This window comes from Nerophis ophidion, linkage group LG02, assembly GCF_033978795.1.
Source record: "Nerophis ophidion isolate RoL-2023_Sa linkage group LG02, RoL_Noph_v1.0, whole genome shotgun sequence".
In the NCBI taxonomy this organism is placed as follows: domain Eukaryota; kingdom Metazoa; phylum Chordata; class Actinopteri; order Syngnathiformes; family Syngnathidae; genus Nerophis; species Nerophis ophidion.
The window spans coordinates 52,210,067-52,237,690 of record NC_084612.1 but is presented as its reverse complement, the minus strand read 5'-3'; the positions used below and the strand labels follow the sequence as shown (position 1 = coordinate 52,237,690).

The window sequence follows — 27,624 nt, the reverse complement described above, 5'->3', positions numbered from 1 at the left end:
TCAGTATTTGTAGAACTCTTCAATTTTGACAGTATTCCTCTCTTTAACAAGTGGAGATTTGTTTCCTCATTAAAGTAAAATTTAATCATCGGGGGACTTTCGATTTTAATTATCTCCGAAGACAAACAGGACGTTCAAGATTCAAGATTCAAGATTGTTTATTGCCACAGTTAAACAGACAGTTTGCCGTACAATGAAAATCTTACTTTGCTAGTCCACCCTTCAACAAGTCACACGGTACTTAGCTAAAAATTAAAAATAAAGATAAAAATGTATATACAGGTGCTGTTCATATTATTTGAATATCATGAAAAGTTGATTTATATCAGTAATTATATCCAGAACGTGAAACTTACATATCATATCAATTCATTACACACATAGTGATATATTTGAAATGTTTATTTCTTTAAATTTTGATGATTAGTACTGACAATTAAAATCCCAAATTCAGTATATTAGAATATTAGTTACGACTTGTACCAAAAAATATTTTTTAGAAATGTGGGCCAACTGAAAAGTATGAACATGGAAAGTTTCAGCATGTACGGCAATCAATACTTAGTTGCAGCTCCTTTTGCCTGAATTGCTGCAGCAATACGGCGTGGCATGGAGTCGACCAGTCTGTTGCACTCCTCAGGTGTTATGAGAGCCCAGGTTGCTTTAATAGTGGCCTTCAGCATTGTTGGTTCTGGCATCTCGCATCTTCCGCTTCACAATACCCCATAGGTTTTCTATGGGGTTAAGGTCAGGTGAGTTTGCAGGCAAATCAAGAACAGGGATACCATGGTCCTTAAACCACATACTGGTAGATTTGGCACTGTGTGCAGGTGCCAAGTCATGTTTGAAAATGAAATCTTCACCTCCATAAAATTGGTCCGTGGCAGGCAGCATAAAGTGTTTTAAAACTTCCTGATAGACTGCTGCATTGACCCTAGACCTCAGGAAACACAGTGGACCAACATCAGCAGATGACATGACACCCCAGACCATTACCGATTGTGGAAATTTAACACTGGATTTCAGGCAAGGTGGATTCTGTGCCTCTCCTCTCTTCCTCCAGACTCTGGGACCTTGATTTCCAAAGGAGATACAACATTTACTTTCATCTGAACACATAACTTTGGACCACTCAGCAGCAGTCCAGTCCTTTTTGTCTTGAGCCCAGGCGAGACGCTTTTGACATTGTCTCTTATTCAAGAGTGGCTTTACACAAGGAATGCGACAGCTGAAGCCCATATCTTGCATACGTCGGTGCGTGGTGATTCTTGAAGCACTGACTCCAGCTGCAGTCCACTCTTTGTGGATCTCCCCCACATTTTTGAATCGGTTTTGTTTGACAATCCTCTCCAGGGCGCAGTTATCCCTCTTGCTTGTACACTTTTTTCTACCACATCTTTGTCTTCCATTCGCCTCTCTATTAATGTGCTTGGACACAGAGCTCTGGGAACATCCAACCTCTTTGGCAATGACCTTTTGTGTCTTGCCCTCCTTCTTTAAAAGTATCAATGGTCATCTTTTGGACAGTTGTCAAGTCAGCAGTCTTCCCCATGATTGTGTGTCATACAAAATCAAAAATAAATACAATTAAAAGGCTTTTCCAGGTGTGTTGAGTTATTTAGCTAATTAGAGTGTGGCACCAGGTGTCTTCAATATCTGACCTTTTCACCTTATTCTAATTTTCTGAGATGTTGAATTTAGGGTTTTCATTGGGTGTCAGCTATAACCATCTCATTTTTGGCAAAAAAACCCACTTGAAATGTATCAGACTGTTTGGAATGAATGTATAGATTCTACAAGTTTGACTTTCTCAATGGAATTAATGAAATAAATGAACTTTTTCATGATATTCTAATAATATGACCAGCACCTGTACAAGTCACAGTAAGTAACATAACATTATTGCACATTCTGATTGACAGTCAACAGTATAAATATGGAGGTGACCTTGGGTCACAGCAGCAGTTAAAGTGTCTTTAGTGATCAAAGGTGAACAGCGATGGTTCCCAGTTCGTTGGTGGTCAAGGTACCCGTCTTTTGTTCAAAAAGACAAAGTAAAAATGGGGGGGCGGGGGGAGCTAGCATTCACAAGTTAGCATTCACAAGCCTGATGGCCTGTAGGTAGAAACTGTTTGTCAGTCTCGTAGTCCTGGATTTCAGGCTCCTGTATTGTCTGCCTGATGGTAGGAGGCTGAAGAGACTGTGCTGGGGGTGTGTACTGTCCTTTATGATGTTGTGTGCTCTCCTGGTGGCCCTGGTAGAGTACATGTCCTGTAGTGAGGGGGAAGGCTGCTCCTGATATGTACTGAACAGTTTTAATCACTCGCTGGAGTGCCTTCCTGTCCTTAGCAGTGCAGTTCTCATTCCAGACCATGATTGAGCTGGTAAGCACACTCTCAACCGTACTTCTATAGAAGTTGCTAAGAATTTTGGGTGGCATACCAAATTTTCTCAGCCTTCTTAGGAAGTACAGTAGCTGCTGGGCTTTCTTTATTGTTTGTTGGGTGTTGTGATCCCAGGTGAGGTCCTCGCTAATGTGGGTCCTGAGAAAAGGTTTTCACCCTGTCCACCTTTGTCCCCCCTATAGTGGTGTGTCGTTCGCGAATGATTCGTTCAAATGAACGAATCTTTTGAGTGAACGTACTAAACCGAATCACTTCATGAAATGATTCGTTCCTTTCTCAGTTCAGTTGAGGTCCGCCGCGACCATGCCGGTAGGAGTGGAACTGGCACGAATCACGTGAATCACGTTCGCTAACGTACTGACACAGAGAACTAACTGTGTCGCGATGTGAATCAAGTTTTAAACCAGTTTAAAAAGAAGTATAGGTACATGGTATTCCAGAGGTACAGACATGAAGAAGGGCTTTATTGGGTTTCTTGTGTTACAAAAGAGTTTGGGGCTGCCCATTGAGGCACTGGTACTGTTGTTTTGGCATGATACCACTTCCATGAGCACTTGTGGTAATGGTGTGGCTATGTATGTGTGTAGTGTGCAAATGTATTTATATATTTATTATTTATGTACATACAAGTTCATTAAGTTTGTACATAGTGAACAGGTAGTTCTAGCTCAGAGTAATTTATGATTTAAAGAAAAGGGGTAAGATTAAATAAGTGTATACTTCTTCTCACTCCTTTTCAAATATGTAAGAAAAAAAAAGTCCAATGCTCATTTGTTTTTGTTTTTTTTATTCTCCATTGTTTTCATTTTGTTATAATGGCTGTTAAGGCTATAGCACTGTATTGGATCATGCTTGCTCTTGTTTTTTTTGCATATTTGAAATAAAAATATATCAATCAATCAATCACGTTCACGAACGTACTGACACAGAGAACTGACTGTGTCGCGACGTGAATCACGTTCGCGAACGTACTGATGCAGGGAACTGACTGTGTCGCGACGTAAATAACGTAAATCACGTTCGCGAACGTACTGACACAGACTGTCGCGGAGGATGACGTCACATTGAGGATCTTGTTCTGGGCGTCGTTCATTGGGTGCTGAGGGCTTGTGTCGTTTGCGAACTGACTCACACCGAGATCTGCTGCTGGGGAAGCTGTTACTGACTGACTCATGATTCGCCGACCTGCACACAGAACTGCTGCTGCAGAAATGATTCAGTGAACGAATCTTTTGAACGAATCAATTTAAGGAACTGATTCTAGTGATTCAGTACAGGCAAAAAAACTGCCGATCCCATCACTACGCCCCTATGTACAAAGGTGTGTACTGTGCACTCCTTCTCCGTGGGTCAATAATCATCTCCTTGGTCTTGTCTGTGTTCAAGGAGAGATTATTATTCTGACACTAGGCCACCAGTTCCGCTACCTCCCTTCTGTACGCTGCCTCGGCTCCCCCGGTGATCAGTCCGACGACCGTAGTATCATCTGCAAACTTGATGATACTGGTGTTGTTTTGGGAGGCCACACAGTCCTGTGTGAAGAGGGTGTACAGTAGGGGGCTCAGCACGCAGCCTTGGGGAGTCCCTATGCTTAGAATCTTTGTGCCTGATGTCTGGTTGCCTATTCTGACTGACTGGGGCCGGTTTGTGAGAAAGTTCAGGACCCAGTCACAGAGAGTTGGTGTCAGACCAACAGTGAGGAGTTCAGCAGTGAGTTTTTGTGGGATGACTGTGTTAAAAGCAGAGCTGTAGTAGATGAATAATAGCCTGGCACAGGTGTCCTTGCCCTCTAAGTGGGTGAGGGTGGTGTGGATGACTGTGTTGACTACATCCTCAGTGGACCGGTTCTGCCAGTAGGCAAACTGTAGAGGGTCCAGTTTGTCTGGGTTGGTCTTCTTGATGTGTGACATGACAATCCTCTCGAAGCACTTCAGGGCGATAGTCATTCAGACAGGTCACAGAATTTTTCTTTGGCAGGGGCACGATAGTGGTGGTCTTGAAGCAGGTGGGCACAACAGCTTGTGCTAGTGACAAGTTGTATATGTCAGCAAGTACGTCAGCCAGCTCTGATGAACTTACCCTGAGGACCTGGCCAGGGATGTTGTTTGGGGCGGCTGCCTTCCGTGGGTTTGTTCTCCTCAGAACTGTACGTACCCCTGCTGTTGTCACAGTGAATGGTGGGTCCTGCGTGCGCTCAGTGGTCAGAACCCCTCTCTGTTGGTTGGTGTTGAGGAGCTCGAAGCGGGCGTAGAACTCATTCTGCTCATCTGGCAGTGATCGTTGGCTGTTTGTGACCCCCCTGCTCCCCTGCTTGTAGTCTGTGATGTGTTGCAGGCCTTGCCACATGCGCCGGGAATCTGTGGTGGAGTTGAATCCCTCCAGATTTTGTCTGTATTGTCCCTTGGCCTCGCTGATGGATTTACGCAGGTCATATCTGGCCTTATTGTAGTCCTCAGCGTTGCCTGAGACAAATGCAGTGGAGCTGGCATGTAGCTTGGACCGAACGTCACAGTTAATCCAGGGTTTTTGGTTTGGGTATATCTTGTATTGTTCTGTGGGAACAATGTTTTCCAAACATGTGCTGATGTAGCCAGTTACACTGGAAGCATATTCCTCTATGTCCACAGTACCATCATCCCTCTGAGCAGCAGTTTTGAACATGTCCCAGTCTGTACTCCCAAAGCAGTCCTGAAGCACTAGTTCAGTGTCTTCGTTCCACACTTGTACAGTTTTTCTCACTGGGGGGGGGGGCTTGCTTGAGGCGCTGTCTGCACGCTGGATATAGAAAAGCTGAGATGCGATCAGATAGTCCAAAGTGTGGTCTGGGTACAGCCTTGTAGGCTCCCCTTACGTTGCAGTATACTTGGTCCAGAGTTTTTTTCCCTCGTAGGAAAGTTCACATATTGATGGTGTTTCGGGAGGACACTCTTTAGGTTGCGGTGGTTAAAATCCCCAGCTACCGTGAACGCAGCATCGGGGTGCGCGGTCTCTTGTTTACTGATGACGTCATGCAGCAGCTTCAGCGCTGTTGTGGAGTCCGCTCATGGCGGGATGTAAACAGACAGTATAAACACTGCACTGAACTCCCTTGGCAGGTAAAAAGGTCTGCATTTCACCATCAAGAACTCAATGTTGTCCGAGCAGTGTCTTTCAACCACTTGTACGTCCGAGAACCAGCGGTTACTCACGTAAACACAGACGCCGCCGCCTCTCGCCTTTTTTGAAGCCTTTGTCCCGTCTCCTCGGTAGACTGAGTGCGTTGCTAGCTGGATAGCAGAATCTGGGATGCCGTACGAAAGCCAGGTTTCCGTGAAAATAAGAGCACAGCATTCTTTCAGTTCACACTGGGATGTAATCCTGGTTTTCAGCTCATCCAGCTTGTTGTCGAGCGCGCACACGTTAGCTAGCAGCAGGCTAGGTAGTGGTGGTCGTGTAGCTCTAGCCTTTAGCCTAGCATGTAGCCCCGCTCTCTTGCACCGCCGCATTGTTGTTGTTGTTTTGTGGTTAGCGGGGTCTCGTCGTAGCAGAAAGTTGAAGTCCATCAGACTATAAGTGAGCTCATGGTGAGCTTTTCCAATGTCCAGAAGTGCATCTCTGTAATATCTCACTGTTGCGTGCAAAAACTTTGCATTTAGGATGCAAATTAATACTAAAATAAATAAACGTAAATGTTGTCTGGAGGACGACGCGAAGACGTCAGCCACGGGGGGCGCCATCTTGTTGACATAAAAGTCCTTAAGTTTTTGTAGGTTTTTTAAAGGCCTACTGAAACTACTGCCGACCACACAGTCCGATAGTTTACATATCAATTATGAAATCTTAACATTGCAACACATGCCAATACGGCCGGTTTACTTTACTAAATAGCAATTTTAAATTTCGCGCGGAAGTATCCTGCTAAAACGTTGCGGTATGATGACGCGCGCGCGTGACGTCACACATTGTAGAGGACATTTTGTTCCAGCACCGTTTACAGCTATAAGTCGTCTGTTTTTATCGCATAGTTCCACACAGTATTATGGACAACTGTGTTGCTGAATCTTTTGAAATTTGTTCAATGAATTATGGAGACGTCAAAGAAGAAAGCTGCATGTGGGAAGCGGTGTATTGCGTCCCCCTTTAGCAACAGAAACACAGTCGGTGTTTCATTTTTTACATTCCCGAAAGATGACGGTGAAGCTTTACTATGGAACAGAGCGGTCAAGTGATCACGGTTCCCTACCACATGTCAACCAGCAGGTTTAGGTGAGAAAATGGTGGTAATAAGTTGGCTCTTACCGTAGACATGAGCGGAGAGCTTGCGTCGTTCCTCCTGCACCTGTTAAAGAAGCAGCTGCGGACTCTCTTGCCTCCGGCCACCCCCGACCATCGGATGCTTCCACCGTGGAGGAGGGGAGAAAAAAAAATCTCAGCCCGGCCGCCTTCGCCTCGTCGAGAAACGTGGCTTCCCTTGGAGACACTCCCGGTCACCACACCCGTGGCCACACCCCTCCGGCTTTTTTTTCCCCCTGCTGTGCCAAATTCCGTTGACAAAAGTGCCAGGTTTTAGCCACTTTCTTGCCGCACACTGTTGCTATTGGATTGGACCACACACACAAAGTACAGTGTCTTATGCAGCGATCATTTCAAAAGATCGTGTTTTGAAGAAGGTCCCTTGCGAAGGGCAGAGATGGGCATCGCCACCACCCGTCGACTGGTGCTGAAGAACGGTGCGGGGCCGACCTTCAGGTTGTACAGGTACGACCATATAATCTACTAAAACACTATTAACACAATAAGCAGATAAGGGATTTTCCAGAATTATCCTAGTAAATTTGTCTAATAACATCTGAATCGCTCCCACTGTATAGTAATTTTTTTTTGTTATTTTTCTAGTCCTTCACTCTCACTTTCCTCATCCACAAGTCTTTCATCCTCGCTTAAGATTAATAGGGAAATTGTCGCTTTCTCGGTCCGAATCGCTCTCGTTGCTGGTGGCCATGATTGTAAACAATGTGAGGATGTGAGGAGCTCCACAACCCGTGACGTCACGCACACATCATCTTTTACTTCCAGTACAGGCAAGGCTTTTTTATTAGCAACCAAAAGTTGCAAACTTTATCGTCGATGTTCTCTACTAAATCCTTTCAGCAAAAATATGGCTATATTGCGAAATAATTAAGTACGACACATTGAATGGACATTCTATCCCCGTTTAAAGGCCTACTGAAATGAGACTTTTTTATTTAAACGGGGATAGCAGGTCCATTGTCTCTGTCATACTTGATCATTTTGCGATATTGCCATATTTTTGCTGTAAGGATTTAGTATAGAAGTATGCGATAAAGTATGCAACTTTCGGTGCTAAGAGAAAAGCCCTGCCTCTACCGGAAGTCGCAGACGATGACGTCACAATTTGATGGCTACTCACATATTCACATTGATTTTAATGGGAGCCTCCAACAAAAAGTGCTATTTGGACCAAGAAAACGACAATTTACCCGTTAATTTGAGCGAGGATGAAAGATTTGTGTTTGAGAAAAAAAAAAAAAGTTAAAAAAAAGAAAAACGCAATTGCATTGGGACGGAGTCCAATGTTTTTAGACACATTTACTAGGATAATTCTGGGAAATCCCTTATCTTTCTATTGTGTTGCTAGTGTTTTAGTGAGTTTAATAGTACCTGATAGTCAGAGGTGTGTCTCCACGGGTGTCTTGACGCCAATGTCTCAGGGGAGTCGACGGCAGCTATGGACGGCAAAAGCTCAGCTGATATCCGGTAAAAAGCAAATTTTTACCACAATTTTCTCACCGAAACCTGCTGGTTGACATTCCGTCGGGATTCATGTTCGCTTGACCGCGCTCTGATCCATTGTAAAGTTTCACCTCCAGGAATTTTAAACAAGGAATCACCGTGTGTTTGTGTGGCTAAAGGCTAAAGCTTCCCAACTCCATCTTTCTACTTTGACTCCTCCAAAATTAATTGAGCAAATTGCAAAAGATTCAGCAACACAGATCTCCAAAATACTGTGTAATCATGCGGTTAAAGCAGACGACTTTTAGATGTGTGAGTGCGCAGCGCTAATATTTCCTTAAAACCCGTGACGTCTTGCGTACGCGTCATCATTACACAACGTTTTCAAGACGAAACTCCCGGGAAATCTAAAATTGCAATTTCAGTAAACTAAAAAGGCCGTATTGGCATGTGTTGCAATGTTATTACTATTTCATCATTGATATATAAACTATCAGACTGCGTGGTGGGTTTCAGTTGGCCTTCAAATAAGAAAATCTCATTTCAGTAGGCCTTTAATGTTTTACTTGTAACTATTCTTTATCAATTTTTTAATTGAAGAAAAAAGATTTATCTCTCTCTCTATATATATATATATATATATATATATATATATATATATATATATATATATATATATATATATATATATATATATTATCGATTTTAAATTTGTTTAATTGATTAAGAAAATTTACAGTAAAACTTTTGAAAAAATAGATTTAAAAAAAAATATATCCATCCATCTTCTTCCGCTCATCCGAGGTCGGGTCGCGGGGGCAGCAGTCTAAGCAGGGATGCCCAGACTTTCCTCTCCCCAGCCAATTCGTCCAGCTCTTCCCGGGGGATCACGAGGCGTTCCCAGGCCAGCCGGCAGATATAGTCTTCCTAACGTGTCCTGGGTCTTCCCCGTGGCCTCCTACCGGTCGGACGTTCCCGAAACACCTCCCTAGGGAGGTGTTCGGATGGCATCCTGACCAGATGCCCGAACCACCTCATCTGTCTCCTCTCGATGTGGAGGAGTAGTGGCTTTACTTTGAGCTCCTCCCGGATGACAAGTTTCTCACCCTATATCTAAGGGAGAGCCCCACCACCCGGCAGAGGAAACTCATTTCGGTCGCTTATACCTCTGATCTTATCCTTTCGGTCATGACCCAAAGCTCATGACCACAGGTGAGGATGGGAACGTAGATCGACCGGTAAATTGAGAGCTTTGCCTTCCGGCTCAGCTCCTTCTTCACCACAACGGATCGGTACAAGGTCCGCAATTACTGAAGACGCCGCACCGATCCGCTTGTCGATCTCACGATCCACTCTTCCCTCACTCGTGAACAAAACTCAGAGGTACTTGAACTCCTCTACTTGGGGCAAGATCTCCTCCCCAAACCGGAGATGGCACTCCAACCTTTTTCGGGCGAGAACCATGCACTCGGACTTAGAGGTGCTGATTCTCATCCCAGTTGCTTCACACTCTGCTGCGAACCGATCCAGTGAGAGTTGAAGATCTTGGCCAGATGAAGCCATCAGGACCACATCATCTGCAAATGGCAGAGATCTAATCCTGCAGCCACCAAATCAGATACCCTCAACGCCCTGACTGCGCCTAGAAATTCTGTCCATAAAAGTTATGAACAGAATCGGTGACAAAGGGCAGCCTTGGTGGAGTCCAACTCTCACTGAAAATAGGTCCGACTTTCTGCCGGCAATGCGGACCAAGCTCTGACACTGATGGTACAGGGAGCGGACCGCCACAACAAGACAGTCCGTTACCCCATACTCTCTGAGCATTCCCCACAGGACTTCCCGGGGTACACGGTCGAATGCCTTCTCCAAGTCTACAAATCACATGTAGACTGGTTGGGCAAACTCCCATGCACCCTGCCGAGAGTATAGAGCTGGTCCACAGTTCCACGACCAGGACGAAAACCACACTGTTCCTCCTGAATCCGAGGTTCGACTATCCGACGTAGCCTCCTCTCCAGTACACCTGAATAAACCTTACCGGGAAGGCTGAGGAATGTGATCCCACGATAGTTGGAACACACCCTCCGGTCCCCCTTCTTAAAGAGAGGAACCACCACCCCGGTCTGCCAATCCAGAGGTACCGCCCCCGATGTCCACGCGATGTTGCAGAGTCTTGTCAACCAAGACAGCCCCACATCATCCAGAGCCTTACGGAACTCCGGGCGGATCTCACCCACCCCCGGGGCCTTGCCACCGAGGAGCTTTTTACCTACCTCGGCAACCTCAGCCCCAGAAATGGGAGAGCCCACCACAGATTCCCCAGGCGCTGCTTCCTCATAGGAAGACGTGCTGGGAGGATTGAGGAGGTCTTCGAAGTATTCCCTCCACCGATCCACAACATCCACAGTTGAGGTCAGCAGAACACCATCCCCACCATACATGGTGTTGACACTGCACTGCTTCCCATTCCTGAGGCGGCGGATGGTGGTCCAGAATCGCTTTGAAGCTGTCCCGAAGTCGTTTTCCATGGCTTCCTCGAACTCCTCCCATGTCTGAGTTTTTGCCTCTGCGACCGCTGAAGCCGCACACCGTTTGGCCTGTCGGTACCTGTCTGCTGCCTCCAGAGTCCTATGAGCCAAAAGAACCCGATACAGTTGTGATCAAAATTATTCAACCCCCACACAATTTTGGTGTTTTAGCAAGTTGGACATTTATTCCGTATTTTGTTTATAGTCACATCAAATGAAGATGTGTCAAATAGACAGATGCAACTTAAATTGTAACACTGTATTTTACAAAATACCAAAAAAGGACATTTTTCTTAAGATCTCATTGACAAAATTATTCAACCCCCTAGTTACATGCATCTTTAGTACTTAGTAGAACAACCTTTGGCAGTAATTACATCCTTCAAACGTGATACATAACCGGACACAAGCTTCTTGCAACGATCTACAGGGATTTTAGCCCATTCCTCTTGGGCAAAGGCCTCCAGTTCATTCATATTCTTGGGCTTGCGTGCTGCAACTGCCTTCAAGTCCCACCACAGGTTTTCTATATGATTTAGGTCTGGCGACTGTGAAGGCCACTCCAGAGTCTTCCAGCCCTTCTTCTGCAACCACTCTGATGTTGATTTGGAGGTATGCTTGGGATCGTTGTCCTGTTGGAAGGTCCAACGTCTCCCAAGCCTCAGCTTCGTCACTGACTTCATGACATTTGCAGCTAATATATCCTGGTAGGAAATATAATTCATAATGCCTTGAACGCGCTGGAGATTCCAGTTACCGGAGGCAGAGAAACAGCCCCAGAGCATGATTGACCCCCCACCATGCTTCTCTTTGTAAGCTTCATTTTTTCTCCTCCAGACATAATGTTGATTCATAGGCCCTAAGAGTTCCACTGTTGTCTCATCACTCCATAGAACAGTTTCCCAAAACCTTTGGGGTTTGTCCAGATGGTTTTTGGCATACTTGAGTCTATTTTCTTGTGCCTGGTAGTCAGAAATGGGGTGCGCCTGGGAGTTCTGGCATGGAGGCCTTCATCTCGTAGTGCGCGCCTTATTGTCTGGGACGAAACCTGCGTTCCCCCCTCTGCAATGTCCTGTTGTAGTTCCTCAGCTGTTACCCGGGGGGTTTTCACCACTGTACGCACACAGCATCTTTTTTCTACCACGCCCAGGTAGTGTTTCCACTGTGCCTTTAGCTTTAAACTTGCGAATTATACTCCCAACTGTGTCTCTTGGAATGTGTAATGTCTTTGCTATTTTCTTATAACCATATCCTTTCTTATGAAGAGAAATTACCTCCTCTCTTGACTTCTTTGACCACTCCCTGGACTTCACCATGTTGCAAATACACCATTGACCATCTACAAGAAGCTGAGCGTCAGTCTTTTTCAATCAGTTTAATTGTTGCTCGTTATGGTTCTACACCTGATTGAAAAGACCTTATTCAAATTCTGTTCTTAAGAGTTATGATCTTTAAGGGGTTGAATAATTTTGTCAATGAGATATTAAGAAAAATTTCCTTTTGGTATTTTGTAAAATACAGTGTTACAATTTAAGTTGCATTTGTCTATTTGACACATATTTATTTGATATGACTATAAACAAAATACGTAATAAATGTCCAACTTGCTAAAACACCAAAATTGTGTGGGGGTTGAATAATTTTAATCACAACTGTAGGACTCTTTCTTCAGCTTGACTGCATCCCTCGCTGGTGGACACCAGCGGGTTTTAGGATTACCACCACGACAGGCACCAAACACCTTGCGGCCACAGCTCCAATCGGCTGCCTCGACAATAGAGGTACGGAACATCGTCCACTCGGACTCGATGTCCAGCGCCTCCCTCGTGACATGTTCAAAGTTCTTCTGGAGGTGGGAATTGAAACTTTCTCTCACAGGAGGTCCTGGCCAGACGTTCCCAGCAAACCCTCACAATGCGTTTGGGCCTGCCAGGTCTGTCCGGCATCCTCCCCCACCATCGCAGCCAACTCACCACCAGGTGGTGATTGGTAAAAAGCTCTGCCCCTCTCTTCACCCGAGTGTCCAAAACATGAGGCCGCAAATCCGATGACACAACTACAGTCGATCATGGAACTGAGGCCTAGGGTTTCCTAGTGCCAAGTGCACATATGGACACCCTTATGTTTGAACATGGTGTTTGTTATCGACAATCTGTGACAAGCACAAAAGTCCAATAACAAAACACCACTTGGGTTCAGATCCAGGCAGCCATTCTTCCCAATCACGCCTCTCCAGGTTTCACTGTCATTGCCAACATGAGCGTTGAAGTCCCCCAGTAGAGCGAGGGAATCACCCGGGGAACACTCTCGAGTACTCCCTCGAGTGAATCCAAAATTGGTGGGTACTCTGAGCTGCTGTTTGGCGCGTAAGCACAAACAACAGTCAGGACCCGTCCCCCCCACCCGAAGGCGGAGGGAGGCTACCCTCGCGTCCACCGGGTTGAACTACAACGTGCAGGCTTTGAGCCGGGGGGCAACAAGAACTGCCACCCCAGCCCGTCTTCTCTCACTGCCGGCAACGCCAGAGTGGAAAAGAGTCCAGCCCCTCTCAAGAGAACTGGTTCCAGAGCCCTTGCTGTGCGTCGAAGTGAGTCCGACTATATCCAGCCGGAATTTCTCCACTTCGCGTACTAGCTCAGGCTCCTTCCCCCCCCAGCGAGGTGACGTTCCACGTCCCAAGAGCTAGCTTATGTAGCAGAGGATCGGACCGCCAAGTGCCCTGCCTTGGGCTGCCGCCCAGCTCGCATCGCACCCGACATCTATGGCCCCTGCTATGGGTGTAGAGCATACTTGCCAACCTTGAGACCTCCGATTTCGGGAGTTGGGGGGGCGTGGTTGGGTTCGGGGGGGCGTGGTTAAGAGGGGTGGCGTATAATTCACCAACTCGAGTATTTTATATATATTTCATATATATATATATACATACATACATATGCAGGAATGTCTCAGAGAATTAGAACATTGTGAGAAAGTCCTTTATTTTCCGTAATCAAACTAAAAACATGAACATGCCATACATTCTGGATTCATTACACATCAACTGAAATATTGCAAGCCTTTTATTTCCTCAGACGAAGTTAAAAAAAAAAAAGATTTATAACAGCAAAACAAAATCAAACATTTGAAAATGTCAATTAATGCACTCAGTACTTTGTTGGGAATCATTTTGCACGGATTACTCCATCAATACGGCGTGGCATGGAGGCAATCGGCCTGTGGCATTGCTGAGGTGTTATGGATGCCCAGAATGCTTCAATAGCGGCCTTTAGCTCATTTGCATTATTATATATACATATATTTACATTCTGTTCTATGTACAGTAGATGGCAGTTTGTCCTGTTTAAGAGGGTCACAACATTGAGTCAGGTCTGACTCAATGTTGGGGGGCGTGGCCTCCAGCTCCGCTTGAATTTCGGGAGATTTTCGGGAGAAAATTTGTCCCGGCAGGTTTTCGGGAGAGGCGCTGAATTTCGGGAGTCTCCCAGAAAATCTGGGAGGGTTGTCAAGTATGGTAGTGAGCCCATTAGAGGGGGGACCCACGTAGCCTCTTCGGGCTGTGCCCGGCCAGGTCCCCTGGGTACAGGCCCGGCCACCAGGCGCTCGCCATCGTGCCCCACCTCCGGGCCTGGCTCCAGAGGGGCCCCCGGTGACCCGCGTCCGGGAGAGGGAAATATTTTTTTTAATTGATTGAGAATAGTTACAAGTAATAATCACGATTCACTGGTAAATGTATGTTTTTCGACAGCCCAGTTATTTATCTCTTCTGTGTCCTCCGACAGGCTACAGAGGTTGGAGCAGGAGGTGGTCGGTGGTGAGCATGCCCGGAACAAAGAATTCCAGCAACGACAGCGACAGAGGAGGAAGGTGGCTGATCAGAGGAAAGCTCAGCTTGTCAAAGCTTTGTCCGACAACAGCGAGGTGAGCGACATTGTGCTCTTCAGCGTCTACGACTCCATCCAGGAGGAGGTCCACGCCAAAGGTCAGATGCTGCTCAAGGTCCAGGGAAAGGTCTGTTTGTCTCACTTAAGTAAATAGACCAACACAATCTGACACGCAGCTTCTGAAACATGATTTGTTTTCAGCTCAAAGCGGCAAAACTGGAGATCCGTGACCTGCAGGCCGAGTTTGAGGAGGAGAGGAACGACTACCTGGCCAGCATCCGCCGCCTGGAGCGCGAGGGACAGCTCCTGCACGGTCTGCTGGACAGGATGACCCCCCTGGTGCGCCGCGACTGCAACTACAGCAACCTGGACCGCCTGAAGAAGGAAGCCGTCTGGGACGAGGAGAGCGTCACCTGGAGACTTCCAGATGTGACGGTCCAGAGGACGACGCTGCCTACAGGTGAGAAGCAAGACTTACCGAATAAAACATGTTCCTGGTGTCTTTCTCCTCCACAGCAGTGGCTCCAAAGCTCTCCCCTCCCAGAAGCCTGGCTGCTGAGACAGAAGCGTTAGTGGTGAGTTTCAACTTGCTGTGTGAAAGTGGCTCTCCAAATGAGTGCCAGTCGTTGGTGCTGCAAGCATTTTTGGACGTGCCTTTACGGTTTTTAAGTTATTCTAAAATACATTTTCTCAATAGTGATGTCATCCACCTTGTCAAAATCACCCAAAACATGTTCCGTTTGTGCATATGCTAATATAGATTTGAAGTTAAGGCTTCAATATTTGTAACCTGCCCACCCGCCTTGTCAAAAGCTCCACAAATCAATCTCAACTGTTAGTGTTGCAAATCTTTTTTTTCTATGATAGTTTTTAAGTTACTAACGTTTTATGCTTTTGTTACTAACATGTAGTTAACATGTTATCAATCATAATTGACCCCCTAACTATGACAACATCTCTCCAAATCAATCCCAATCATTTGTGCTTTGTTTGTGCTGCAAGCATTTTTTTGTCTACTAGGTTTTAATTAAATAACATTTCATGGTTTGTTAATAACCTGTTAGTAATCATAACTAGAAGCCAACTATGTCAAAATCTCCCTAAACTTGTCACAATCGTTTGTGCTGCAACATTTTTTTTGTCTGTTATAGTATTTAATGTATTAACGTTTAATGGTTTGTAATTAACGTGTTATTAATCATAGCTACAGCTTAACTATGTAAAAATCTCCCCAAACTTGTCACAATCATTTGTGCTGCAACATTTTTTGTCTATTATAGTTTTAAATGCATTAACGTGTTATGGTTTGTGTAATTAATGTGATATTAGTCATAATTGACCCCCTAAATTTGACAAAATCTCTCCAAAACAATCCCAAAAATTTGTGCTTCGTTTGTGCTGCAAAATTGTTTGTGTTTTTACGTGATTTTAAGTGATTAACATTTTTTTATGGTTTTTAAGTGTTAATATTCATAGCCAACCCTCCAACCATGTCAAAATCTCCCAAAACTCGTCTTAATTGTTTGTACTGCAGAATATTTTGGTCTAACTATTAGTTTTCAAGTTAACGAAGTATGATTTATAACCAGCTCCATAAAACAATAATACTTTAAAAACTATAATAGTTGGAATAATAATATTTGCAGCACGGTTTAGTTTGGGCCGATTTTGACTTGTGGGTGTCTGGTTATAAACAATAATTGAATTGTATTGGTTAGTTATGAGTGCTAACACTTTAATTACACGTTAACAACATTAAACATTATTACTGAAGCTTAAAAACTCTAATGGCACAAACGATTAGGACAAGTTTGGGGAGATGTTGACATAGTTGGGGGTAGCGGGGAGGGTCTAGTTATGATTAGTAACATGTTGATTATATGTTAATAACAAACCATAAACTCCTCTCTGAGCTGCCACCTTATTGTGGTAGAGGAGTTTGCGTGTCCCAATGATCCTGGTAGGTATGTTGTCCGGGGGCTTCCATGCCCCCTGGTAAGGTCTTCCAAGACAAACAGGTCCTAGGTGAGGGATCAGACAAAGAGCAGCTTGAAGACTTTTATGGAAATAAACCAACCGAGACTCAGACTTCCCTCGCCCGGACGCGGGTCACTGGGGCCCCGCTCTGGAGCCAGGCCTGGAGTTGGGGAACGATGGTGAGCACAGCCTGAAGAGGCAACATGGGTCCCCCTTCCCATGAGCTCACCACTCATGGGAGGGGCAATAGAGGTCAGGTGCGTTGTGAGGTGGGCTGCAACCGAAGGCAGGGCACTTGGCGGTTCGATCCTCGGCTACATAAGCTAGCTCCTGGGAGGTGGAATGTCACCTCGCAGGGGTGGAAAGAGCCTGAGCTAGTGCGCGAAGTGGAGAAATTCCGGCTGGATATAGTCGGACTCACTTCGACGCACAGCAAGGGCTCTGGAACCAGTTCTCTCCAGAGGGGCTGGACTCTCTTCCACTCTGGCGTTGCATGCAGTGACAGGCGACGGGCTGGAGTAGCAATTCTTGTTGCTTCCCCGGCTCAAAGCCTGCACGTTGGAGCTCAACTCAATGGACGAGAGGGTAGCTTCCCTCCGCTTTCGGGTAGGTGGATGGGCCTCCTCCATATGTGCACTTGGCACCAGGACACCCTAGGCCGCAGTTCAATGATCGACTTTGTAGTTCTGTCATCAGATTTGCGGCCTCATGTTTTGGACACTCGGATGAAGAGAGGGCCAGAGCTTTCTACCGATCACCACCTGGTGCTGAGTTGGCTGCGATGGTGGGGGAGAATGGCGGACAGTCCTGGCAGGCCCAAACGCATTGTGAAGGTCTGCTGGGAACGTCGAGCAGAGTGGCCTTTCAGAGAGAGTTTCAATTCCCACCTCCGGAAGAACTTTGAACATGTCACGAGGGAGGTGCTGGACATTGAGTCCGAGTGGACGATTTTCCGCACTGCTTTTGTCGAGGCGGCTGATTGGAGCTATGGCCACATGGTAGTTGGTGCCTGTCGTGGCGGTAATCCTTGAACCTGTTGGTGGACACTGGCGGTGAGGGATGCCATCAAGCTGAAGAAAAAGTCCCATCGGGTTCTTTTGGCTCATAGGACTCCGGAGGCAGTAGACAGGTACGGACAGGCCAAGCTGTGTGCAGCTTCAACGGTCGCGGAGGCAAAAACGCGGACATGGGAGGATTTCAACGAAGCCATGGAAAACGACTTCCGGACGGCTTCAAAGCGATTCTGGACCATCATCCGCCGCCTCAGGTAGGGGAAGCAGTGCACTGTCAACACCGTGTATGGTGAGGATGGTGTTCTGCTGACTTCGACTGCGGATGTTGTGAATCGGTGTAGGGAATACTTCGAAGACCTCCTCAATCCCACCAACATGTCTTCCTATGAGGAAGCAGTGCCTGGGGAATCTGTTATGGGCTCTCTTATTTCTGCGGCTTAGGTTGCTGAGTTAGTTAAAAAACTCTTCGGTGGCAAGGCCCCAGGGGTGGATGAGATCCGCCTGGAGTTCTTTACGGCTCTGGGTGCTGTGGGGCTGTCTTGGTAGCATCGCGTGGACATCGGAGGGACGTACCTCTGGATTGGCAGACCGGGGTGGTGGTTCCTCTCTAAGAAGGGCAACCGGAGGGTGTGTTCCAACTATCGCGGGATCACACGCCTCAGCCTTCCCGGTAAGGTCTATTCAGGTGTACTGGAGAGGAGGCTACGCCGGATAGTCGAACCTCAGATTCAAGAGGAACAGTGTGGTTTTTTTCCTGGTCGTGGAACTTTGGACCAGCTCTATACTCTCTGCAGGGTCCTTGAGGGTGCATGGGAGTTTGCCCAACCAGTCTACATGTGTTTTGTGGACTTGGAGAAGGCATACGACCCTGTCCCTCGGGAAGTCCTGTCGGGAGTGCTCAGAGAGTATGCCTCTGAGCACTCTGTCTAATTGTGGCGGTACGCTCCCTGTCCGATCAGTGTCAGAGCTTGGTCCGCATTGCCAGCAGTAAGTCGGACACATTTCCAGTGGGGGTTGGACTCCGCCAAGGCTGCCCTTTGTCACCGATTCTGTTCATAACTTTTATGAACAGAACTTTTTGGTGCAGTCAAGGCGTTGAGGCGATCCGGTTTGGTGGCTGAAGGATTAGGTCTCTGCTTTTTGCAGATGATGTAGTCCTGATGGCTTCATCTGGCCAGGCTCTTCAGCTCTCACTGGATCGGTTTGCAGCAGAGTGTGAAGTGACTGGGATTAGAATCAGCACCTCCAAGTCCGAGTCCGTGGTTCTCGCCCGGAAAGGGTGGAGTGCCATCTCCGGGTTAGGGAGGAGACCCTGCCCCTAGTGGAGGAGTTCAAGTACCTCGGAGTCTTGTTCACGAGTGAGGGAAGAGTGGATCGTGAGATCGACAGGCGGACGCTGTATCGATCCGTTGTGGTGAAGAAGGAGCTGAGACGGAAGGTAAAGCTCTCAATTTACCGGTCGATCTACGTTCCCATCCTCACCTATGGTCATGAGCTTTGGGTTATGATCGAAAGGACAAGATTGGCCGAAATGAGTTTCCTCTGCCTGGTGGCAGGGCTCTCCCTTAGAGATAGGATGAGAAGCTCTGCTATCCGGGAGGATGTCAAAGTAAAGCCGCTGCTCCTCCACATCGAGAGGAGCCAGATGAGGTGGTTCCGAACGCCTCCCTAGAGAGGTGTTTTGAGCACGTACGACCGGTAGGAGGCCACGGGGACACACGACACGTTGGAGAGACTATGTCTCCCGGCTGGCCTGGAAACGCATTGGGATCCCCCGGGAAGAGCTGGAAGAAGTGACTGGGGAGAGGAAAGTCTGGGCTTCCCTGCTAAGGCTGCTGCTCCTGTGATCTGACCTCGGCTAAGCGGAAGAGGATAGATGGATGGAACAAACCATAAAACGTTAATATATTGAAAACTATAATAGACCAAAAATGTTGTAGCACAAATGATTTTGACAAGTTTGGGGAGATTTTGACATAGTTGGGTTGTAGTTATGATTGATAACACGTTAATACAACATCCATCCATCCATTTTTCTACCGCTTATTCCCTTTCGGGGTTGCGGGGGGCGCTGGCGCCTATCTCAGCTACAATCGGGCGGAATCATAAACGTTATTTAATAAAAAGTACAACGGTTAGACAAAAAAATGTTGCGGCACAAACAATTGTGGTAAGTTTGGCGTTATTGTGGCATAGTTATGATTAATAACACGTTAATAACAAACCATAAAATGTTATTTAATTAAACACTAAAATAGTTGGACAAAAACTGTTGCAGCACAAACAATTGACAGGTTTGGAGAGATGTTTACATAGGGTCTAGTTATGATTAATAAAACATTAATAACAAACCATAAAACTTTATCTAATTAAAAACTGTATTAGACAAAAAATTGTTGCAGCACAAACGGTTGACAAGTTTGGGGACATTTTGACATAGTTCTGATTAATAACACTGTAATAACAAAACATAAATGTCATTTAATCAAAAACTATAATAGTTGGACTAAAAATGCTGTAGCACAAACGATTGTGACACGTTTGGGGACATTTTGACACAGTTATGGTTAATAAGTCGTTAATAACAAACCACAGAATGTTATTTAATTAAAAATTATAATAGACAAATATATTGCAGCACAAACGATTGGGACAAGTTTGGGGACATTTTGACATAGTTGGCTTCTAATTATGAGTTAAACATGTTGATACCAAACCATTAAACGTTAATACATTAAAAACTGTAATAGACCAAAAATTTTGCAGCACAAACGATTGTGACAAGAACAGGGAACTTTTTGACATACAACATGTTATTATCGAACCATAAATCGTAATTAAGATAAGAACTATAATATCTAGACAAAAAATGTTGCAGCACAAATGATTGGGACAACTTTAGGGGGATTTTGACAGTTATGATTAATAACACGTTAATAAGAAACCTTAAAGGTTAATTAAATTAGAACCTAGTCAAAACCATTTTGCAGCTCAAACAAAGCACAAATGGTTAAGACTGGTTTGGGGATGCTTTGACAAGGTGGGGGCGTTGGAATTCTGGATGACATCACTAGTCAGAAAATGTACTTGAGAATGATTTAAAAACTGTAAAGGCCCAAAGGAACATTTTGACTAACGGTTGGAACTAGTTTAGAGAGGTTTGACATGTCTGATCTGAGTAGGTGGACGACGATAAATACAAGCAGATGCTGGATCGCAGTGACAGTGAGAACATGGCCAACACCTACTTTAGGTCAAAGAGGGCCAGCCAGCTTCTTGGGGGCCAAATAACCAAGGGACACGGTGAGATTATCTTCAAATTTTAAATTGGATTATAGCTCTTCATCTGGGTTGCCAACGTGGTGTGCAATTCTGTCCTGAACAGCTAGAGGGCGGTGCTTGGTGAGTTTGAGCAATGGATGTGAGATTTATGGCCACCTGAGGACCCTTAACTTTCAAAGAGTCGTTAAAAAAAACAATCTCGTCATTTCAGTTATTTTTTAGGGCTGTCAAATGATTACTTTTAAAATCAGATTAATCACATTTTGTAATTTGGGTAAATCCTGATCAATAACGGGTGATAACTCGCCTGCATACTTGAAATGATCTTAAGAAAAACCCTGATATTTGTTACGTTTTATTTTCAGAATTTCATCCAGGAATGTTTTTAAACATTGTACTTGAATGCACTTCACAAAACCTGGTGATGCCTTTATCTAAAGAGTGACAAAAATTATTCCCACTGCTCCCCTCACCTCCCAGGGGGTGGGTGACCAAGGGTGATGGGTGACCAAGGGTGATGGGTCAAATGCAGAGAATAATTTTTCCACACCGAGTGTGTGTGTGACAATCATTGCTACTTTAACTATAACTTTTACATTTTCCAAAGAGACCACATTAATAATTTTCTCAGGAGTAATTATAAAGATTAATCTAAGTGTGTTCATGAATAACATTTTTTGTGATTTCCAATAGGGCTGACAAAATTTGTCTTTGTAAGGGAAAAAAAAAGAAGGAAATAATCACTGATAACAGTTACAAGATATATGGATCAGAATAGTTAATATTTACACCAATAACTCTCTTTGGTGAGAATGGTCCTAAAATATTGACGATCATTTTTTTTTGGTTGGTTTTCATAGTAAACATCCCATAGGGTCATGCTTTGACAGTAACATTGGTTTAGATTTTCTCACATAAACTCTCTGGCACAAGAGCATTTTCAACCATACAGAAAAATTACACAAATAATAAGCAAGAATAAAATGTTTAAAAATTAGGACTGTGAATCTTTGGGCACCACACGATTCGATTCAATTATTGGGGGTAACGATTAAATTCAGAATCGATTCTCAATTCAAAGAATATACTTTTTTAAATACAAATTGGGTGCCAGTCCTATGATTACCTACATTCCTCCATAAAATAGATTAACAGCTCTGATACATTTCTATATTACTTAAAAGAAAACTGGTTTTGTTTAAAAAAAACAACCCCAATAAAACGATTTTTTGCAATATTTTAAAGATTAATCATCTATCCAAAAATGGACGGAAAATTAATCAGTCCAACAAAATAATACACAATATTACAATAATATTCCAGTTCCAAAACCAAACCCAGCTCCGCAATATTCAGAATAGGAATGGAAAGAGCAATTGAGAGGACACACAAACATAACACAAAACAATCCTAAAGTAGTCAAACAAAAATGAATAATATCAACAACAATATCAATATTAATAACAATTCCAACATAGCAGTGATTAGAAATCCTTCATTTAGTTTAACATCACAACCGTTTATAAAAAATAAAATAAAAACATCTAAAAAATGAACAATAGTGTCACAGTGGCTTACACTTGCATCACATCTCATAAGCTTGACAACACATTGTGTCCAATATTTTACACAAAGATAAAATTAGTCATAGTTAAAACAAATGCCTAAACCCTGTTTCCATATGAGTTGGGAAATTGTGTTAGATGTAAATATAAACAGAATACAATGATTTGCAAATAATTTTCAACACATTCAGTTGAATATGCTACAAAGACAACATATTTGATGTTCAAACTGATAAACATTTTTTTTTGTTGCAAATAATCATTAACTTTAGAATTTGATGCCAGCAACACGTGACAAAGAAGTTGGGAAAGGTGGCAATAAATACTGATAAAGTTGAGTAATGCTCATGAAACACTTATTTGGAACATCCCACAGGTGTGCAGGCTAATTGGGAACAGGTGGGTATAAAAGCAGCTTCCATGAAATCCTAAGTAATTCACAAACATGGATAGGGCGACGGTCACCAAATTGTAAGCAAATTGTCAAACAGTTTTAGAACAACATTTCTCAACGAGATATTGCAAGAAATTAAGGGATTTTACCATCTACGGTCCATAAAATCATCAAAAGGTTCAGACAATCTGGAGAAATCACTGCAAGTAAGCGATGATATTACGGACCTTTGATCCCTCAGGCAGTACTGTATCAAAAACCGAGATCAGGGGGCTCACGAACACTTCATAAAACCACTGTCAGTAACTACAGTTGGTCGCTACATCTGTAATTGCAAGTTAAAACTCTACTATGCAAAGCAAAAGCCATTTATCAACAACACCCAGGAACGCCGCTGGCTTCGCTGGGCCCGAGCTCATCTAAGACGGACTGATGCAAAGTGGAAAAGTGTTCTGTGGTCTGACAAGTCCACATTTCAAAATATATTTGGAAACTGTGGACGTGGTGTCCTCCGGAACAAAGAGGAAAATAACCATCCGGATTGTTCTAGGCGCAAGGTTCGAAAGCCAGCATCTGTGATGGTTTGGGGGTGTATTAGTGCCCAAGGCATAGGTAGCTTACACATCTGTGAAGGCACCATTAATGCTGAATGGTCCATGCAGGTTTTGGAGCGACATATGTTGTCATCCAAGCAACGTTATCATGGACGCCCCTGCTTATTTCAGCAAAACAATGCCAAGCCATGTGATACAACAGCGTGGCTTCGTGGTAAAATAGTGCGGGTACTTTCTTGGCCCGCCTGCAGTCCAGACATGTCTCCCATCGAAAATGCGTGGCGCATTATGAAGCATAAAATACGACAACTTAAGCTGTACATCAAGCAAGAATGGTAAAGAATTCCACTTTCAAAGCTTCAACAATTAGTTTCCTCAGTTCCCAAAGGTTTATTGAGTGTTGTTAAAAGAAAATGTGATGTAACAGTGGTGAAATTGCCCTTTCCCAACTCCTTTGGCACGTGTTGCAGCCATGAAATTCTAAGTTAATTATTTGCAAAAAAAAAAAGTTTATGCGTTTGAACATCAAACAATTTGTCCTTGTAGTGCATTCAATTGAATATGGGTTGAAAAGGATTTGCAAATCATTGTATTCCGTTTATATTTACATCTAACACAATTTCCCAACTCATATGGAAACAGGGTTTGTAAATAATTGGCCCCATATTCCAATATATGACTAATTATTATCGAAGCTAAATACAGTTTTTTGTATTGATATCATCTCCATAGTGTGTGTATACCAGTTAGTATTTATTATGTGTGTATAACAGTCAGTATGAGTTGGGCTTTTAACATGTATCCATTTTTTTTTAATATTACCTTTTTTTTATTATCCATATTGAAAGAAATGCATCTTTACTTTTTGATGACACGTTACAAATTGATGTAAATCACCAAGAGTACAAGTTTGCAGTGTCATTGGGATGTTTATATTTAGGAATGTGATTGATTCTTTTGTTTTCAACCATAACTATTTTATTCTTTGACATTCCCTCAATAAATGAAGAAGAGTTCCTTCAGCTGCTCAACACTTCATACATAATTTGCTATCTACTGCACCAATTATAAACAGCTGAGAAGATGTAAAATACAATCTATTCAAGATCTTTAATTGACTCAGTTTATTTTTAATGCTTCTAAAGGGATTATTGGCATTTTTCCAAATATCATTACATGATAAGTCGATCATCCATTTCTGAACACAAGCACCATTTGCATTTGTAGTATGATGTTCATTTATTATTCCATAAAATCTTTTAATGCATTTATTAATTGTATCTTGATTAAAAAGTGAATCTTCCAGTTCATGGTTATTAAAAGACATACTTTCAGAGGATATGCATTATATTTACAGCATGTTTAAAAGAGATTAAAAAAATAAAAAAAAACATTTTTTTTAATTTATTATATTGATCAACTAATTCATTTAATATAAATGTGAATACAAAATTGTACCTCCCTGCTTGGTGTGTGTACGTTGGAACAACTACACAAATCCACATTAGAACAAGGAACCATAAAAGTGAACAACCACAACTCTTTGCAAGCCGGCATCGATCCCACCGGCGCCATGATGCTGGAGCATAATCCATCCTTCATAAATGTAAATCAATCCAGAAGTCATCAATCACAATACCTCCTCCCCACAGCCACATACTCACCCTCCTTCAGCGCGAACGCAAGCATGGAGCCTGCCATGCCCCGCCCTTTCCGTCTAGAGTCCCTGACTGTCCCCGCATCCACTGGCAAGACCAGGCGTAAAAAAAACAAATCTCATCTATAACGGAAGCCTGCGACAGAATTGATTTCAACTTTTGACCATCGGTGTGTTACATCATCTTAATACAACTGTCATTTAGTAGTGCATTTCAATAAAGTGGAATCTTTTTGAACGCTAATTCTTCTCAGTAGTTCAGTTCAAAAAGTGAAACTACTACTCTTCAGATTCACTATGGACAGAAATATTTCAAGAATGTGTCCCTTAGTTGTCTAAATATCTAAAACAACAAATTCAGGACCTCATCAAATTTGAGAAATGTGTCAATATTGTGACCAAATTTAAAAAATGCGCTGCAAAAACCTTTTTCAGCCTTGACTAGGTCTCTTTGTCTTAATTAAAGTCCTGCCATCCAATTTCACATTCTAATTCATTGAGATGCGCTGCTATAAAACCTTCATTTAAAAACTGTAAAACTGAGTTTTAATATAAAAACTAACTAACCATCTGTACACAATCAACATTATCAGTTAGAATGCTGAAAATATTTTTTATAATACATGTACAGTCAGTGTTAATAAATCTTTCAGTATATTGATGGTGTTGCTGATACTCATTATCTTTGTGTTGATAAATGGAGTCATGTTAAGATGTTCTGAGGTACATTGATGGCGTGCACGTTCTTGCAGCATACAGCAAGCAGAGAAAGGACAGACTGCTTAGTTAATACGGATGTCGGGCTCAAGCTCATCTGATAATGGAAGAGAAGCAGGCCCACGAGTAAGATGAGTAGCCAACAATCCTCATCCACTACTTCCAAGCCTTGTATGGAAACATCAAAATTACCTGGTTCCCAGATAGATGTTTCATACTCAACACTCAGAACATTATAGCAATGTATGTATTTACATTTTTCTTATACATGAGAGAAAAAAAGGCAGCACGGGGAAACGGGGGTTAGTGCATGTGCCTCACACTCACTACAAAGGAGAGATAAGAAGAGAGTTATGGCTAGTCTTCTCATTCCTACAGCTTCAGGGTTAACACATGCACACTGGTTAGCAGCCAACCATAAAGAGCACAAATGGAAACACAGTAGCTGTTTTCAAATATGACTATGGAGAAAATAAATGACTCTTGAATATGGATATACATAGATATCTATCTCCCTAAATCCCCCTTCAGATCTTCTACAAAAGATCTCTAACACAATTACAAAACTTCTAAAGCACGCCCCACATTAAAGTTGTAGCAAGCTAGCAATAAAATAAAAGCATACCGTATTTCCTTGAATTGCCGCCAGGCACATAGTATGCGCCTGCCTTGAATTACTGCCGGGTCAGACTCGCTTCGCAAAATAATTAGCGCATGCTTAGTACTACCGCCGGGCCAAACTCGTGACGTCACGAGTGACACTTCCCCTGTCCCATTTTCAAAATGGAGGAGGCTGATTTCAATACCGGTAATTTGAAATCGCATAAAGGGAAGAAGATTAAGAGCTATTCAGTAGGATTTAAGGTCCAAGCTATTGAATACCGGTATGCTATGCTAAAAAGAACAGTAAGTAGCTGTGTTTTATTAATATACCTGTGGAGCCGACGGTCCGACAGACAGGACGGGCACGCTGTAGCTCTGCCCAAGATGGCGGCGAGCGAGCGGAGAGGAGGAGCGGAAAAGCGTCCTGGACTGAGGTTTTATTGAAAAATAAACAAAGTCAAACTGCTCAAGCCATGTCCTTCCTTGTTGGTCCTGGGAACACGCAAGACGGCTTGAGACCGTCACAATACCGTCTGTTAAGTATGAGTCATTAAATGACTCCCGCCTCCTGGTGGTAGAGGGCGATAGTGATCCTTCTTCCGACGACTCGGCTGCAGAAGAAGTGAAATGATTGACGTGTATTGTGCTGGGACGGACATGACGCGGCGGGTGAACGACGGACCTATGCTGGCTATGTAATTAACCGGGCTGAAATAAAGCATGTTCCAGTCCTAAATACCCAGTGTATTATTTATACAATAACTAACACTTCATGTTGGCAGCGGTGGGGAAAAGTAGATCACCCACAGAGCAGAAAGGGAGGGGGAGTTGTCCGAGGATGATTCTGTCGTCGCCCGCACCCAAGCTAACTGATAGCAGCGGTCTGATAGCAGTCTTCTGAACTGGACTTTCAATCGAGGCATGAGGTAATAAAGGAAGATCTCCATCGAGACAGAGAGACTTTTAAAACTGAAGAAAGATAAGGAAGACTTCTATAAACAAGTTATCGATGCTTTTGATCAGAAGGACCTGGCATGGATTTCATTTATAGGTAAAGGTAAGACCATTTTTCATTTATTTTTTATTTTGCCTATATTTAACCAGGTAAAATCCCATTGAAATCAAATATCTCTTTTCCAAGGGAGACCTGGCCAAGAGGGCAGCAGCAAGGTTACATTCATACTTGCCAACCCTCCCGGAACAAATTTTCCCACGAATATCTCCCAAAATTCAGGCGGAGGTGGAGGCCACGCCTCCTCCAGCTCCATGAGAACCTGACTCGGCAATGTTGTGACCCTCTTAAACAGGACAA

General features: G+C 43.8%; 1 protein-coding gene across 3 annotated transcripts in view; it reads left to right on the top strand.

Moving 5' to 3' along the window:
• The window catches only part of kif17 (kinesin family member 17), a 43,555-nt gene extending 17,904 nt beyond the window's left edge, over positions 1 to 25,651 (top strand). For 2 of the 3 annotated variants that reach the window (XM_061886183.1, XM_061886198.1), the window contains 5 exons: positions 14,449 to 14,677; positions 14,752 to 15,010; positions 15,067 to 15,125; positions 20,723 to 20,843; positions 24,988 to 25,651. In XM_061886183.1, the coding sequence (XP_061742167.1) occupies positions 14,449 to 14,677; positions 14,752 to 15,010; positions 15,067 to 15,125; positions 20,723 to 20,843; positions 24,988 to 25,121 (802 nt within the window). In that variant the 3' untranslated portion in view covers positions 25,122 to 25,651. Of the gene's footprint in view, positions 1 to 14,448; positions 14,678 to 14,751; positions 15,011 to 15,066; positions 15,126 to 20,722; positions 20,844 to 20,925; positions 24,450 to 24,987 lie in introns of those variants that run through there. The other variant, XM_061886191.1, reaches the window with a different exon arrangement.
• Positions 25,652 to 27,624: the final 1,973 nt, after the last annotated feature.